At 38.3% G+C, this 16,324-nt stretch overlaps 1 protein-coding gene across 1 annotated transcript; it reads right to left on the reverse strand.

Moving 5' to 3' along the window:
* Window positions 1-961: 961 nt before the first annotated feature.
* LOC119522176 (peptidase M20 domain-containing protein 2-like) lies at window positions 962-15,987 on the reverse strand. The gene is made up of 3 exons (XM_037820819.1): window positions 15,982-15,987; window positions 1,920-2,331; window positions 962-1,875 (listed from the first exon to the last, which is right to left on the reverse strand). The coding sequence occupies exons 1-3, from the start codon at window positions 15,985-15,987 to the stop codon at window positions 1,031-1,033; spliced, it is 1,263 nt and encodes a 420-aa protein (XP_037676747.1). The 3' UTR covers window positions 962-1,030.
* Window positions 15,988-16,324: the final 337 nt, after the last annotated feature.

Raw genomic sequence — 16,324 nt, forward strand, 5'->3', positions numbered from 1 at the left:
GAATGCCATTTTGAAATGCAACCTGGAAGCAAGCAGATGCCATCCATGTGCCTTCCAAGCCAACAGGTTTTCTGGATGCTGATGGCCTTTCTCCAGTGAAGGTATACTTATGTTTATGCCTTGGTTTGGACATTTATATGGCTGTAAAACTGTAACTTTGTAACCAAATAAATCCCCTTTATAAAAGCCAATCCATTTCTGGTATTTTGCATAATGGCAGCATTAGCAAACCAGGACAAAGTCCATCAATTTTATTGATTTTATCAAAGAATCAACTTCTGCTTTTGTTGATCCTCTCTATTGTTTTCATGTTCTCAATTTCATTTCTTTCTGCTCTAATATTTGTTATTTCTTTCCTTCCATTTGCTTTGGGTTAGTTCACTGTTCTTTCTCTAGTTCCTCTAGGTGAACAGTTAAGTCCTCAATTTTTGCTCTGTCTTCTTTTAAAATATCAGAATTTAGGGCAATAAATTTCCCTCTCACCACCACCTTTGCAGCAACCCATAAGTTTTATTTTTTTTTTTTTGATTTACAAAGCCTACGTTTATTATAAATGAGACCAAACAGATAAAGTCAGATATTCAAAATGAATTTTCCCTGAATTTACAAATTGAATTTTAAAATTACTTTACAGAACAGTTTTACCACCCTATGCCAAAGGACTCTTTCATGTGCGTCAATTCTGGATATAGAGTTTTAAATGTCTGAAGACCTTTTTAAATGCACCTATATAGCATATGAATTTATAAAATACTATCACTGATAAACCATGTTATCACCGAGAGTGTTTAAGAAGTGCCATTACACATGAGTTCCTGAATGTTCACAATTCCATCAAGCATAGATTTGTGAAAATTTTCATTTTGGATACGAAGTAATGTGCTTTCTTCACATCATGTCCTCGCTTTTCATGCAGAAGGGACTTGATTCCTCTAAGATTAAAAAATAAGCATGTCCTCCATTAAAAATATCAAAGACAAAAAGTCATCAACTCTTCTTAATGATTCATAAGCGGCTCCTAATCTTCCTTTTATTTTACTGTATTTAAGAACTCTTCTTCTTGAAGTTTTAATTTGAAGTCCTCTCTGATTCTTTCTAGCAACTCTGGCTTAAAAATAACATCCAATGCTGTCATTGCCAGAGCTTTGGCTGTACGCAAAGTGTAGAACTGAGCTTTTTGTGATCCTGCAGCTTCAGTATATTGTTCAGTGTGATTCAGGGCGTCAGAGCCGATGTAAAAGTATGGATGAATTCCAGGGACCACAAAAGAAACATTTCCAAAATCAGTAGATCCTGATGGGCTATTCAACATTGCATCTTCTGAAATGAAGTCGATTCCCAGCTTTTTTCCATTTTCCATATAAGCTTTCCATAGGCTTTTATTGGGAAGAACATTGTAGTAATCATGTTTTCCACCTTTAATTTCTACTGTACACCCAGTAGCCAAAGCTGCCGCTCTGAAGCAATCTTCTGCCTTTTTGGTCAAAACTGGAAGTTCTTTCATTGAGGGCGCACGGATGTAATAGATTAATTCAGAATAAGAGGGAATGATATTGGGTTTTACACCACCATTTTTTATTATACCATGAACTCTCCAAGTTGGTTTCATTTGTTGTCTTAACACAGACAGATTGTTGTAGGCGAGAACAGCAGCATCTAACGCATTTACTCCTTCCCAGGGATAAGCAGCAGCATGAGATGCTTTTCCATAGTATTTCACAGTCACATCATGTTCAGCAACATCAGGTAGATAAGCAGCATTTTCTTGGGATGGATGGGCCATAAAAACAACATCAAGATTTTTAAAAGCTCCTGCTTCAATTAAATCAATTTTCCCACCACCATCTTCTTCTGCAGGTGTTCCCAAGACAATTACTAATTCGATTCCACCAGTTCAACCAGGCAGATTTATTGGTCACCAAACACCTTCACCGGCGGAGGCGGCCCGAGGAGGCTCTCGAGGGCCCCCTTTACGCCCAGCGCGGCCGCCGCGCCGACCTCGGCAATCAGGTTGTGGCCGCAGGCGTGCCCGATGCCGGGCAGCGCGTCGTACTCGCAGAGGAAGCCCAAGTGCAGCGGCCGCGGCCCGGCGCTCGGCGCTTCCGGGCCGCCCGCCGGCTCCCACTCGGCCCGGAAGGCCGTAGGCAGCTCGTAGTGAGGCTGCACCGTCCAGGCGGCGGCTGGCGGCTCATGCTCAAAAAAGCGCGTCAGTATGCTGTGGGCATGGCGCTCCTCGTAGGCCAGCTCGGGCTCGCTCCAGATCGCGCTGCTCAGGGCCCCCAGCCGCTCGGCTGCCTCATCGATGCGCTCTGCAGCGCGCAGCTTCAGCACCTCCCATAAGTTTTAATAAGTTATGTTTTCAATCTCTGTTGCCTTGAGATATTTACCAATTTCTCTTGTAATACCTTCCTTGACCACTGGTTTTTAAGAATGTTTTGTTTAACCTGCATATATTTGTGAATTTTCCAGTGTTCTGCCTTTTATTGATTTCCAGCTTCATTCCATTAAGATATGAGGAAATATTTTGTATAATTTCAATCTTTTAAAATGTATTGATAATTGCTTTGTGACCTATCATGTGCTCTATCCATGAGTACTTGAGAAAAATATGAATCTTGCTGATGTGGGGTGTAATGTTCTTTAAATGTCTGTTAAGTCTAGTTCATTTATCATACTATTCAGAATCTCTGTTTCCATTTCATTCCTCTGTCTAGATGTTCTATCCATTGATGAGAGCAGTGTATTGAAGTCTCCAACTCTTATTATAGAGGTGTCTACTTCTGTCTTAAGTGTTGTCAGTGTATGCCTTATGTATTTTGGGGCTCTTGCTCAATACATAAATATTTATGATGTTTATGTCTTCTTGATGAATTGATCCTCATTAATACATAATGTCATTCTTTGTGTCTTTTGTTTTATATTTGAATTTAATTTGTTTGATATTAGTATAGCTAATACTAATATCTTTTCTGGTTGTTGTTTGCATGAAATATCTTTTTCCAACTTTTCACTTTCAACATATTTTTTCCTTAGGTCTAAATGAAGTCTCTTTTAGACAGCATATAGATGGGTCCTGTGTTCTAATCCATTCTGCCAGTCTATATCTTTTGATTGAGGGGTTTAATCCATTAATATTTAATGTTATTAGTGTAAAGGCAATACTTTCATCTACCATTTTGTCTTTCAGATTTTATATGTCATATCTTACTCTCTCTCTCTCTCTCTTTACCCTTACTGATAGTCTTCATTTCTACACTTTTCTTCAAACCTCTCTCTCTTGTCTTTTCCTATCTGCCTGTAATTCTCCCTTTAATATTTCTTGTCGAGCAGGTATCTTATTCACAAACTTTCACTGCATCTGTTTGTCTGAAAATATTTTAAACTCTCCATCATTTTTGAAGGACAATTTTGCCAGATACAGAATTCTTGGTTGGCAGTATTTCTCTTTCGGTATCTTAAGTATAACATACCACTGCCTTCTTGCATGCATCATTTCTGCTGAGAAATCCACACATAGTCTTATCAATCTTCCCTTGTATGTGATGGATTGCTTTTCTGTTGTTGCTTTCAGAAATTTCTGCCTTTGAAATTTGACAATATGATGAGTAAGTTTCTTGAAGTAGATATATTCAGATCTATTCTCTTTGGGTTATGTTGTGCTTGTTGGACTTAATTTTTAGGTCTTTCATAAGAGATTTAGCAATTTTTTTTAACATGCTTAATTAGTTGGTTCAACTCCTGTTTCTTGTTTGAAGTGTTAGCTTTTTCACTTGACTGGACATATCCTGTTTTTTTCTAATGTGACTCATACTTTTTCATTGTCATATAGGCATATTGTTTCCTTGATTACTTCTTTCAAGATGTTGTTTCACTCTTTTACCTATGGTTTTCTTTTTGTTTGGCTTTGTTCTCTATTTGTTCTTTGGCAATCAGTTCAACTTATTCTAGACTGCTAGCATAGCTTCTGTTTAACTGATCAGAATTTTTCAGCTCTGGTTATTCTGGCTCTTGTCCTGCCTATATGGAACCTTTTTCTATTAAGGAGGTTCTACCCAGATATGATCAACCCCAACAGGGTTTTCCCAGACCAGATAGGCCCATGTCTCAGGAATAGGGTGTAATAAGTATGTTTCTGTAAGGATGAAACCCAGAAGGTTGTCAGACTTTCCTGTGAGGCCTCTGGACTCTGTGCTTTACCTATGCTGTCCAGCAGGTGGTTCTTGTATGCCTGCAGCTTCCCTCTTCCACAAAGACATGTGGTACCTTAAATTCTCAGCAGATCCTGTCTCTGCCAGGGACGTGGTTGAAGTAGAAGGCAATATCAAACTGCTCTGTTTTTCTTTTTTATTCTGCCCCTGAAGTCTGAGTACTCTGGAGGAAGGCAGCCACTTGAACTTGGCCCCACTCCCTTTTCTGTTGGTAAATATGCCCTATAGGGAATAGTCTCTTTCACTCAAATCCTTACTTTGTCTCTCAGGCTTATCTTAACTCCACCCTTGATTGGGTTAGCATGGAAAATTGAAAATACTTGAGGCTTTCTCTAATGAGCTAATTAGAATAGTTTAAAAAATAAAAAAAGAGAGGGCAGGGGGCAAGATGGCAGCATAGAGAGGAGTGGAAGCTAAGTAGTCCCCATGGAACAACCAAAAAAAACAGAAACAACTAGTAAATAATCCAGAATAACTGCAGGGGGACAAACAAGACCATCCACTCATCATACACCAACTTGAATTGGGAGGAATGCCCAAGATCACAGCATAAAATCTGTAAGTAAAACCTGCAGATCCTAGTCATGAGACACCCTCCCCCATAGCCTGAGCTGCAAAGCCTCATGGTGCCAAAGAGATGCTCTCTCCCAGCAAGCAAATATAGCTCAGCTGAGTTCCAACTGGGGTTTTAAGTAGCAAGTGTGAACTGCTCACTACAGGTACGAATCCCCAAAAAACAGACAGAGGCTTTGGGTGACGACTGACCTGGGAGAGCCAGAGGGTCACCTTGGACTAGGTCTGAGGGGGACTATCTGTTTCTTTTTTGGCTCAGTGGAGAAAGCCCCAGTCATTTTCAGTTTCCAGGGCTGTGACTCAGAGAAGGGTGGAGACAGCACAAGCAGAGAGACCATTGAAATGCTAATGACCTCCCCCTAGGGGGTCTATCTTCTTCAAGAGGAAAGGGGTTGGGCCCTTTCCATTCAGAACCTGACCCCAGAGCCTGGGGGAACACGGTCATACCTCCTCACACTAGTCAAGAATCACCTGCATCACCTGCTAGGCAGAAAAGCACAGTGACCTGAGGCATCACAGGGTGGAGCAATTTTCTAAGACACACCCTCAGGGAAACCAGATACTGAATATTTCTTCCCTCTGGGACCTGAGCCTGTTCTGATCTGGGAAAACCTGATTTGGATAACCAAGGAAACCATGCCTAGACAACAGAAAATTACAACCTACACTAAGAAAAACAAAGTTATGGCCCAGTCAAAGGAACAAACATACACTTCAACTGAGATACAGGAATTTAAACAACTAATGCTAAATCAATTCAAAAAGTTTAGAGAAGATATCACAAAAGAGATAGAGGCTGTAAAGAAAACACTGGGCATACATAAGGCAGAAATCAAAAGTTCAAAAAAACAACTAGTAGAATCTATGGAAATGAAGGGCTCAACACAAGAGATGAAAGACACAATGGAAACATACAACAGCAGATCTCAAGAGGCAGAAGAAAACACTCAGGAATGGGAGAACAAAACACCTGAAAGCCTACATGCAAAGGAGCAGATGGAGAAAAGAATGAAAAAATATGAGCAACGTCTCCGGGAACTTAAGAATGAAGCAAAGTACAATAATGTATCTGTCATTGGTGTCCCAGAAGAAGAGAAGGAAAAAGGGGCAGAAGCAATAATAGAGGAAATAATTAATGAAAATTTCCCATCTCTTATGAAAGACATAAAATTACAGATCCAAGAAGCACAGCATACTCCAAACAGAAGAGATCTGAATAGGCCTATGCCAAGACACTTAATAATCAGATTATCAAATGTCAAAGACAAAGAGAGAATCCTGAAAGCAGCAAGAGAAAAGTGATCCATTACATACAAAGGAAGCTCAATAAGACTATGTGTGGATCTCTCAGCAGAGACCATGGAGGCAAGAAGGAAGTGGTGTGATATATTTAAGATACTGAAAGAGAAAAAACACCAACCAAGAATCCTATATCTGGCAAAGCTGTCCTTGAAATATGAGGGAGAGCTCAAAATATTTTCTGACAAACAATAAGAGACTTTGTGAACAAGACACCTGCCCTACAGGAAATACTAAAGGGAGCACTACAGAGTGATAGAAGACAGGAGTGCATGGTTTGGAACACAATTTTGGGAGATGGTAGCACAACAATGTAAGTACACTGAACAAAGATAACTATGAATATGGTTGAGAGAGGAAGGTGGGGAGCATGTGAGACACCAGAAGAAAGGAGGAAAGATAAAGACTGGGACTGTGTAACTTGGTGAAATCTAGAGTATTCAAAAATTGTGATAAAATGTACAAATATGTTCTTTTATGAAGGAGAACAAGCAAATGTCAACCTTGCAAGGTGTTAAAAATGGGGAGGCATTGGGGGAGGGATGCAGTCAACATAAACTAGAGACTGTAACTAATAGAATCATTGTATTATGCTTCCTTTAATGTAACAAAGGTGATATATCAAGGTAAATGCAGATAAGAGGGGGGGATAGGGGAGGCATGTTAGACACTTGACATTGGTGGTATTGTCTGATTCTTCACTCTACTTTGACTTAAGGTTATTTTTCCTTTTGCTGCTTCCTAGCTGTCATTTTTTTCCTCTTTCTTTTGCCTCTCTACCTTCTTTGACTCTCCCTCCAGCCTTGTGGAAGAAATGTAGATGACCTTATATAGATAGTGGTGAAGGTGGTGAACACATAAATATATGACCATACAGAGAACCATCAACTATTTACTTAGGATGGAATGTATGGTGAGTGAACAAAACCGTATTAAAAAAAAATGGGTTGATGACAAAACCTTGAGGGCAATATACTGAGTGAAACAAGCCAGACACATAAGGACAATTATCACAGGGTCTCACTGATAGGAACTAATTATAATATGTAAACTCATAGACATGAAATATAAGGTACCAAGATATAGGATGAGGCTTAAGAATGGGGAGCGATTGCTTAGTATGAGCAGAATGTTCAACTAGGTTGAACTTAAATGTTTGGAAATGAACAGACATGTCGGTAGCATGATGTGAGAATAACTGTGCCGAATGGTGTGTGAATGAGGTGGAAAGGGGAAGCTCAGAGTCATATATGTCACCAGAAGGAAAGTTGGATGTCAAAAGATGGGAGTGTATAAAACTGAATCCTATGGTGGACAATGTCCATGATCAACTGTACAAATACTAGAAATTGCTTCCATGAACCAGAACAAATGTATGACAATACAGTTAGAAGTTAATAATAGAGGGGCATATAGGGAAGTAATACATATCTATTGCAAACTATATACTACAGTTAGTAGTATTTCAACATTTTTTCATAAACACTAACAAATGTACTATACCAACACTACTAGTCAACAATTGAGGGGGGTTGGTTAGGGATAGGGGAGGATTCGAGTTTCCTTTCCTTTTTGTCTTTTTTTATCTTTCACTTTATTTCTTGTCTGGAGTAATGAAAAGTTTCTAAAAAATGAACAAAAATTAAGTGTGGTGATGGATGCACAGCTGTATGAGGGTACCCAGGGGAAAGTGATTGTACACTTTGGATCTCTGGATAATTGTATGGTATCTGAACAATCCCAATAAAAATTAAAAAGGAAAAAAGAAAACTAATTGAGGCTTGGGAAGAAAGAAAAGGGGGGAAGAAAACTTTTCTTCTTTAATGTTCATAATTATCTACATTTGAGTTATAAAAAGTGTGATATACAAGCACAATTATTTGCCTGACATCATAACTGAGATTATCTATCTATCTATCTACCTACCTATCTATGTACCTACCTACCTATCTATCTATCTACCTACCTACCTATCTATCTCATATATCTGATCTAATCTACCTAATTATATAGATCAGGATAAAGAAAAAGTCTATTACTTGACTGCATATACTCAAACTACAAACTTTCCTAATTTTACCATCAGTTTAAAACTATATATAGTTTATGCTTTTTCAGGTACAGGAGTATTTTAATAAAGGGGCAAAACTTTTCAAATTCTATCAATCCTTCTTTATTCATTCATGGATTATCCTTTTATGGAATATTATGTGTTTATCCCTAAATGGAGTTCCATAGTCACATTGTATCTCTTTCCCTGACTGGCCTGGTTTTCCCTGTCATCTGTTGGGGAATACTTTTAAATACAAATTTTGTTCATATCCTAAGCCAAACAAAATTTAGCAGGTGAACATGAATAAAATTCTTGAGGATAAAAAAAAATAAAAATAAATAAAAAAAGAAAAGAAAGTAAATTCCCTTTTCAGAGCCAGCTCTCAGCCCCCAAGTTTCACCAGTCAAAAGCCAGAGCTGGTACTCAGCTTTTCTTAGGGAACAGTCCTTTTCCAGTATTCTGAGCTTGGCCAATTCCAAAAGCCTCTCTTTTTATTCATTTATTTTATTTCATTTTTCATCACTCCCACTTCCTCTCTTCCGGAAGGGTCCTCAGGGTTCTTTTCCTTCTTGCTTCATGCTTATCTGTGCTCACAGCTTGTATTTAGTAGCCCATATTTGCTAATTGAAACTGCAGTTGGAGCTTGGTTGAGCTACCTTGCCTCACTCCTAGTAGAGTCTGCTTCTTTTTCCCACAGGGAAGTGTTCTAACACAGCCTCCCATGACAGTGAGGAAGGGGCACCAGTTTCTGCACTTTGGAGTCTTTACTTAGAGTTCTATGCTGTGATCTTGGCCCTTCCACCCATTCCAGACTTGCACACGATATGTGTCCAGTTGTGGATGGCACCAAAACTTGTTCCAGACTTCCTGGCTATTTACTAGCTGCTCTAGAGGACTAACTAAATTCCACAACTCCCTATGCCACCATCTTGTTCTGCCCTCATCAGGATTCTCTCTTTATCTTTGGCATTTGACATTTTGATTAGAATGTGTCTTAGAGTATGTATATTAAAATTTATTCTGTTTGGAATATATTGTACTTCTTGGACATGTATATTTATGTCTTTCATAATGGTTGGGTAATTTTCAGCCATTAGTTCCTCAAATATTCTTCTTTTGCTTTTTCTTTCTCTTCTCCTGAGTCACCCATGGTGCAAATGTTTGAGCACTTCGAGCTATTGTTGAAATCCCTGAGGCCATGCTCATTTTTTCCATTCTTTGCCTTTCTGTTCTTCTATCTGTAAGATTCTGATTGTACTATCTTCTAGTTCACAGAGTCTTTCTTCTGCATCTTCAAATCTGCAGTTGTATGCCTCCAGTGTATTTTTAGTGTCTTCTATTTGCCTTTTATTCCCATAGTTTCTGTTATGTTTGTTTTCATAATTTCAAATTCTTCTTTATGTTCACCAAGTGTCTTCTAAATATCTTTTATATATTTAGTCCTATCTTCCTTCACCTCCTTGAATTAATTGAGGAGATTTGTTTGAGCATCTTTTATTAGTCGTTACAAATTCTGAGTGTCCTCTGAAATTTTAATTTTTTCCTTTTTTGGACTATATATTTATATGTATTTTTTTTTTTTTTTTGCTGTGTTCTCTCTCCTGTGATTCTTTTTTTTTAAACTCATTTTATTGAGATATATTCACATACCATGCAGTCATACAAAACAAATTGTACATTGATTGTTCACAGTACCATTACATAGTTGTGTGTTCATCCCCAAAATCAATCCCTGACACCTTCATTACCACACACACAAAAATAACAAGAATAATAATTAAAGTGAAAAAAGGCAATTAAAGTAAAAAAGAACACTGGGTGCCTTTGTTTGTTTGTTTGTTTCCTTCCCCCATTTTTCTACTCATCCATCCATAAACTAGACAAAGGGGAATGTGGTCCATATGGCATTCCCAATCCCATTGTCACCCCTCATAAGCTACATTTTCATACAATCATCTTCAAGATTCATGGGTTCTGGGTTGTAGTTTGATAGTTTCAGGTATCTACCACCAGCTACCTCAATTCATTAGAACCTAAAAAGGGTTGTCTATATTGTGCATAAGAGTGCCTACCAGAGTGACCTCTCGGCTCCTTTTGGAATCTCTCTGCCACTGAAGCTTATTTCATTTCCTTTCACTTCCCCCTTTTGGTCAAGTAGATGTTCTCCATCCCATGATGCCAGGTCTACATTCCTCCCCGGGCATCATATTCCATGTTGCCCGGGAGATTCAGTCCCCTGGGTGTCTGATCCCACATAGGGGGGTGGGCAGTGATTTCACCTTTCAAGTTGACTTAGCTAGAGAGAGAGGGCCATATATGTATTTTTCTACCTTGCAATTTTAGGCTGACTTCTTAGCATCTGAGCATCTTGATGTGTTTACTCTGAGTTGCCTATGGTTTTATTGCTGATTGGCTTTGTGTTAAGGCTATTGTTTGATATTTGCTTCAACTTTGGCTCAATCTTTATAATTGCCTGTGTTTAACTAATAAATTTTTTCAGCTATTCTTCATCTGATACTTGCCCTTGCTATGCAGTACAATTTTTAAGATTGCACTATTTGTGCAACTGTTTCACCCCCTGGGGGAAATCTTCCATTCCTCTCTTCCTTCTCTGGGAATCTTTGTCTGTTCTGCTTGTGTTCATTTTGCCTTTATCATTTTTGTTCACTCCTTTATGGGGAGAAAATTCTAGGAGGAGGGTCACCCCAGACAGGACTTTCTAAGTCAGTATTTCTCAACTACAACAGAACCAGAAACCCATGAAAGTGTGCAGACCAGCTCTACAGAACCCTAAGGAGAGGGTAAGGAAAGATGGCAAAACGCCTTTTTGATGGCTGTGCATTCCTGCCCTGCCCAACAGATGGCACCCTTCCTCAAACTTCTCTGCAGACCTTTCAATGTCTACTGGCTCTGCCCCTGTTTGGGTCAGGGTTGAATCAATAGCTGGCTTATCTCTATCCAGGTTCAGCTAAAACAACAGCATACAACTTGGACTCAGTGATCCAAATTCACCAATCAAAATTCATTATCAGCACTTTGCCATGACCCCCTCACTCTTGGGGAAGAGGACTTCAGGGTCCTTTCTGCCCACAGCAGCAAGCCAGGGACTGGATATAGAAATGGCCAACCCCACAAATGGATGATGAGCACTGGCAGTCACTGTGGAGTGAACTACTCTCAGTCCCTTCTTCAGTACCTCAGCTTTTACAATTTTCTCAGTGCTGTACAGTGCTCTTTTCTTAATACTGTACAGTGTTTCCCTGGCCTCTGGAGCCCCAGAACAGTTGTTTCCAGAAGTTCCTGCTTTCCCACTAGCTGTTTTTGGAAGAGGAGTGGGCCCTGGAGCTTCCTATGCCACCATTTTCCCCAGAAGTCTCTCCCTTTGCAAATTATTTTAAAAATTGGGTAATTTGTCTATTAATTCTTTAATTGTAAGGGATTTATAAATGCACTTTTGATAGCAAACCATTACCACATATATGGTATTCAAATATATTCTCCCATTCTGTTTGTTTACTTTTTAATTTCTTGATGATGTCCTTAGATGCATAAAAGTTTTTAACTTTGATGAGGTCCTGTATGTATTTTTCATTTTGTAACTAGTGCTTCAGTTAAGTCATTGTTTTGAGACCTTTCTTCTTTTTATGGGTAAACATTTGCCTATTTGCATGGTCTTTGCTGCATCCTATAAGTTTTGGTATTTGATGTTTTTCTTTTCATTAATCTCAAGATACAACCTACTTTCCCTTTTGATTTCTTTTTTTAACCCAGTTGTTTAAGAATGTATTGTTTAATTTCCATATATTTATGAATTTTCCCTTCTTCATCTACCATTGATTTCTAGCTTCACTCCATTGTGCTCAGAGAAAATATTGTGCATGATTTGTATCTTGCACATTGTTTTGTGATGTAACATATGGTGTATCCTATTGAGTGATTTGTGCACACTTCTGAATAAGTGCTCTGCTGTAGTTCTAGTTGGTGTATAGTATTTCAAGTCCTCTAGTCCTCATTGATCTTCTGTCTAGATGTTCTATCCATTATTGAAAGTAGTGTATTGATGTCTCCTACTATTATTGTAGATCCAGATATTTTCCCTTTAAATCTATCAATGTTTGCTTCATATATTTTGGTGTTCTATATTAGGTGCATATATATTTATAATAGCATGATTTCAGTTGTCTCTTCTTCAAGTTCACTAATTTTTTCTCTGCCAGCTCCAATCTGCTTTTGAACCCCTCTAGAGAATAGTTTTTTAAATTTGTTACTTTTTATTTTTACCTTTGTTGGGTCCCTTTACAATATTTCTATCTCTTTATTCATTTTATCTTTGTATTCATCTACCATTTTCCTAATGTCTTTTGTTTATTTGTCTGCTTTTCTTTAGCTCTTTGAGCATATTTAGGACTTTTATTTTGATGTCATTTTCTGGAAGGTACAAGGTTTTGCATGCCACATTGATGTTTTCTAATTCTTTATCCTGCTCCTTTGCACAAACCAATATTTCCTGTTTCTTCTTATGTTTTGTAATATTTTGTTGCAACCTGATCATTTTGATATTAAAATGTGTTATCACTGAAATTGAGACTCTGGGGAATCTGATTCTTAAACGTATATCAAGCTAGTGTTATGACAGATATTTCCTTGAATGCCAGGAGCTAGGAAAAAGTTAAAAGAAAAAAAAGAGAACACCTTTCCCAGTATTTGTATATTGGCCTGTGCTAGTGATCTCCTTCAGAGTTGAAATATATGATGAATTTAGAGAAAATGCCAAGTCACAAGTGTAGTGATTCCCTGGTCTTTTCCATGCTTGCATATTGTCCTGATCATGCATACATGTCCTTAGGAATTCTTCCATTTGCATGGGTATGAATTTCCTCATTCCCTTAAGAAACTGTGTTTCCTTATGATCCCAGGTGCTATGCTATATATCCTATTTCCCCAGAGAGCTGAAATTTTACTATTCTCCAATACAATTCTGTAGAAACGCTCTGTGAGCCACCTCTAGATGCAGGGAAAGTTCTGGATTGGAGAACTTCTGACATCAGTCCTTGTTCAGTCCTTCAGGCTTCCCCCAGATAGATTTGTACAGACATACATGCATCCTATTATGTGCACAAATGTTACTCTGCTTTCTCTGGTGCCTGGGCCAAGTCTCTGCACTGGAAGTGTGTGTCTTCTCTGTACTGTTCTGGTGAGATGATTGGGTGAGCAGGTGGGATTCCAGGAGATCCTACTGCTTTTAAGTTGCATTTTTTATTTAACACTTGCCCTCTTACTGCAATACTTGAACCATTTTCTGGAGCTTTGAGAAAGATATTTCTGCTTGTTGTGATTGTTGTTCAAAGCTTCTGTGGGGCAATGTAGTCATGGAACATCTCACTCTTCCTCATGATCAGTGCAGGGCCCTCTCCCTTCAATTTTGTAAATGTTTGTTTCATATATATTCAAGCCCTTTTATTAGGTGCATATATATTTATAATTATTATATCTTCTTGAGGAATTGATCCTTTTGTCAATATATAATGTACTTCCTAAGTTTTCTGGAGCAATTTTTTACTTAAAGACTCCTTTTTGAAGAGCTCCTACACAAGTATGCTCCCCATTTCTCCCTTGGTTAATATTTTTTTTTGGCTTATTTGTTTTTTATAATTCAATTTTAATGACATATATTCACATACCATATAATCATCAAAAGTGTACAATCAATTGTTCACAATATCATTATATAGTTGTGCATTCATCACCACAATTAATTTTTGAAAATTTTCATTACTGCAAAAAATAAGAATACATATTTAAGAAAAAGGAAGACCCCTCTCTAATATATATTTACTATTTGTCTCCATTTTTTTACTCATCTACCCATATGCTGGATAAAAGGAGTGTGAGTCACAAGGTTTTCACAATTACACAGTACACAGTGTAAGGTATATAGTCTTCAAGGTTCATACATGTTGTTACATGTATAAGAGTTTCATTCCTTTTTATGGCTGAAAAATATTCCATTGTATGTATATACCCCATTTTGTTTATCCATTCAGTAGTTGATGGATGCTTGATTGCTTCCACCTTTTGCCAATTTTGAGGAATACTGTTTTGAACATTGGTGGCAAATATCCATTTGAATTCCTGCTTTCAATTGTTTTGGGTGTATACCTAGTAGTGGGATTGTGCAGTCATATGGTAGTTCTATACTTAGCTTTCTGAGAAAAGAATGAACTGTCTTCCACAGCAGCTGCACCATTTTACAAAGCCACCAGCAATGATTGAGTGTTCCTATTTCCCTGCATTCTCTCCAACACTCGTTACTTTCCATTTTTTAATAGCAGACATTCTAATGGGTATGAAATTGTATCTTATTGTGATTTGATTTGCATTTCCTTGATGGTTAATGATATTGATCATCTTTTCATGTGCTTTCTAGCCATTTGTATATCTTCTTTGGATAGATGTCTATTCAAGTATTTTGACCATTTAAAAAATTGAGTTTTTTTGTCTTTTGTGGCTAAGTTGAAGATTTTTTATATATTCTGGATATTAAATGTTTATTGGATATGTGGTGCTTCAGCACAACTCAACCCAAGACCAAAGAACATGACAGGCAAAAAGTCACCCATAAGTTTTAATTAGGGACTTACTTTCAGGAGGATTTTTTTCCAGTGGCAGCCAATTGGGAAATGGAAGTCAATGATCCATGCAAACAAGAGGAAGAGGAGGGCCTTATATAGTTCAGCAGAGACTTGCTATGTTTGTTTACAAAGAAGCCTCAGCTGAGTCTCATGAAAGTTAATGTCAACAGAGCCTTATGGATTTGGTTAAAAGAAAACTCAGCTTAGTCTCATGAATGTTGATTACCAACAGTGATTGTGCCCAATGAACTTCAATGTGTGTGCTCTGGTCATGCAGGCCTGCTGCATGCTCAAGGCTCCACCCTTTTCCCTAAGGGAGAAGGGGTTCCAACCCTGGGATTCCACATGTGGTTTCCAAATATTTTCTCCCATTGTGTAGGTTGCCATTTTATTTTCATGATAAAGTCCTTTGTGTCTCAAAAGTTTTTAATTTTGGTGAGGTCCCATTTATCTATATTTTGTCACTTGTACTTTGGGTGTTGTGCTGGTTTGAAACCGTTATGGACCCCAGAAGAGCCATGATCTTTTAACACAATCTTGTTAGGTGGGAACTTTTGATTAGGTTTTTTCCATGGAGATGTGGCCCACCCAACTTTGGGTGGGAACTTTTGCTTGAATATTTCCATGGAAGTGTGACCTCTCCCATTCAGGGTGGCTCTTGATTAGTTTTCTGGAGTCCTCTAAGAGAGCTCATGGAGAGAAGGAACACAGAGAAGCTGAGAGAGAGATTTTGGAGAGAAGCTAAGATATGTAATCCAGAGGTTTCCCCCACAAAAAGCTAAGAGCCAACACAGACCCAGATACTTGGAGATGCAGACAGAAAGATGTTTGGAGACATTAAGCTAAGAGATGTAGCTCATAGTTTGCTCCAGAGAAGCTAAGTGTGAACCCATAGATGCCTAAAGAGAAGGCCACTGGAATAAGAAGCTGAAAGCAATGCAACCTGGGAGAAAAGGACCAGCAGATGCCAACCGCATGCCTCCCAGCTGACAGAGGTGTTCTGGATGCCATTGGCCTTTCTTCAGTTAAGGTGTCCTCTTGTTGATACCTTAGTTTGGGCACTTTTATGGCCTTAGAACTGTAAAGTTGTAAACAAATAAATCTCCTTTATAAAAGCCAATCCATTTCTGGTATTTTACATAATGGCAGAGTTAGAACCAGACCAGGTGTAAAGTCTAAGAAACGATTGCCTAACACAGGGTCTTGAGATGCTTACCTCCATTTTCTTCTAGAAGTTTGATACTTCTGGCTGTTATATTTAGATCCTTTATCCATTTTAAGTTGAATTTTGCATAAAACATGAGGTAGGGATCATCATTTTTTTTTTGAAATGGAGATACAATATTCTACCACAATTTTTTGACAAGTCTATTCTTTACCAATTTAGTGGTCTTTGCCCCCTTGGCAAAAATCAGTTGGTCTTCAACATGAGGGTTGATTTCTGAGCCCTCCATTTAATTCCATTCATCTATATGTCTCCCCTTGCGCCAGTACCATGCAGTTTTGTTACTGTGACTTTGTTATATGTTTTAACACCAGGAAGTGTGAGTCCCCCAACT

Source organism: Choloepus didactylus, chromosome X (assembly GCF_015220235.1).
Source record: "Choloepus didactylus isolate mChoDid1 chromosome X, mChoDid1.pri, whole genome shotgun sequence".
Lineage (NCBI taxonomy): Eukaryota > Metazoa > Chordata > Mammalia > Pilosa > Megalonychidae > Choloepus > Choloepus didactylus.

What these genes read in the sequence shown, in the direction of transcription:
- LOC119522176 (XM_037820819.1), bottom strand. An exon ending in TCCGCCGGTGAAGGTGTTTG is followed by an intron (nt 1,876 to 1,919) that starts GTGACCAATAAA and finishes GAATCGAATTAG; the next exon opens with TAATTGTCTTGGGAACACCT.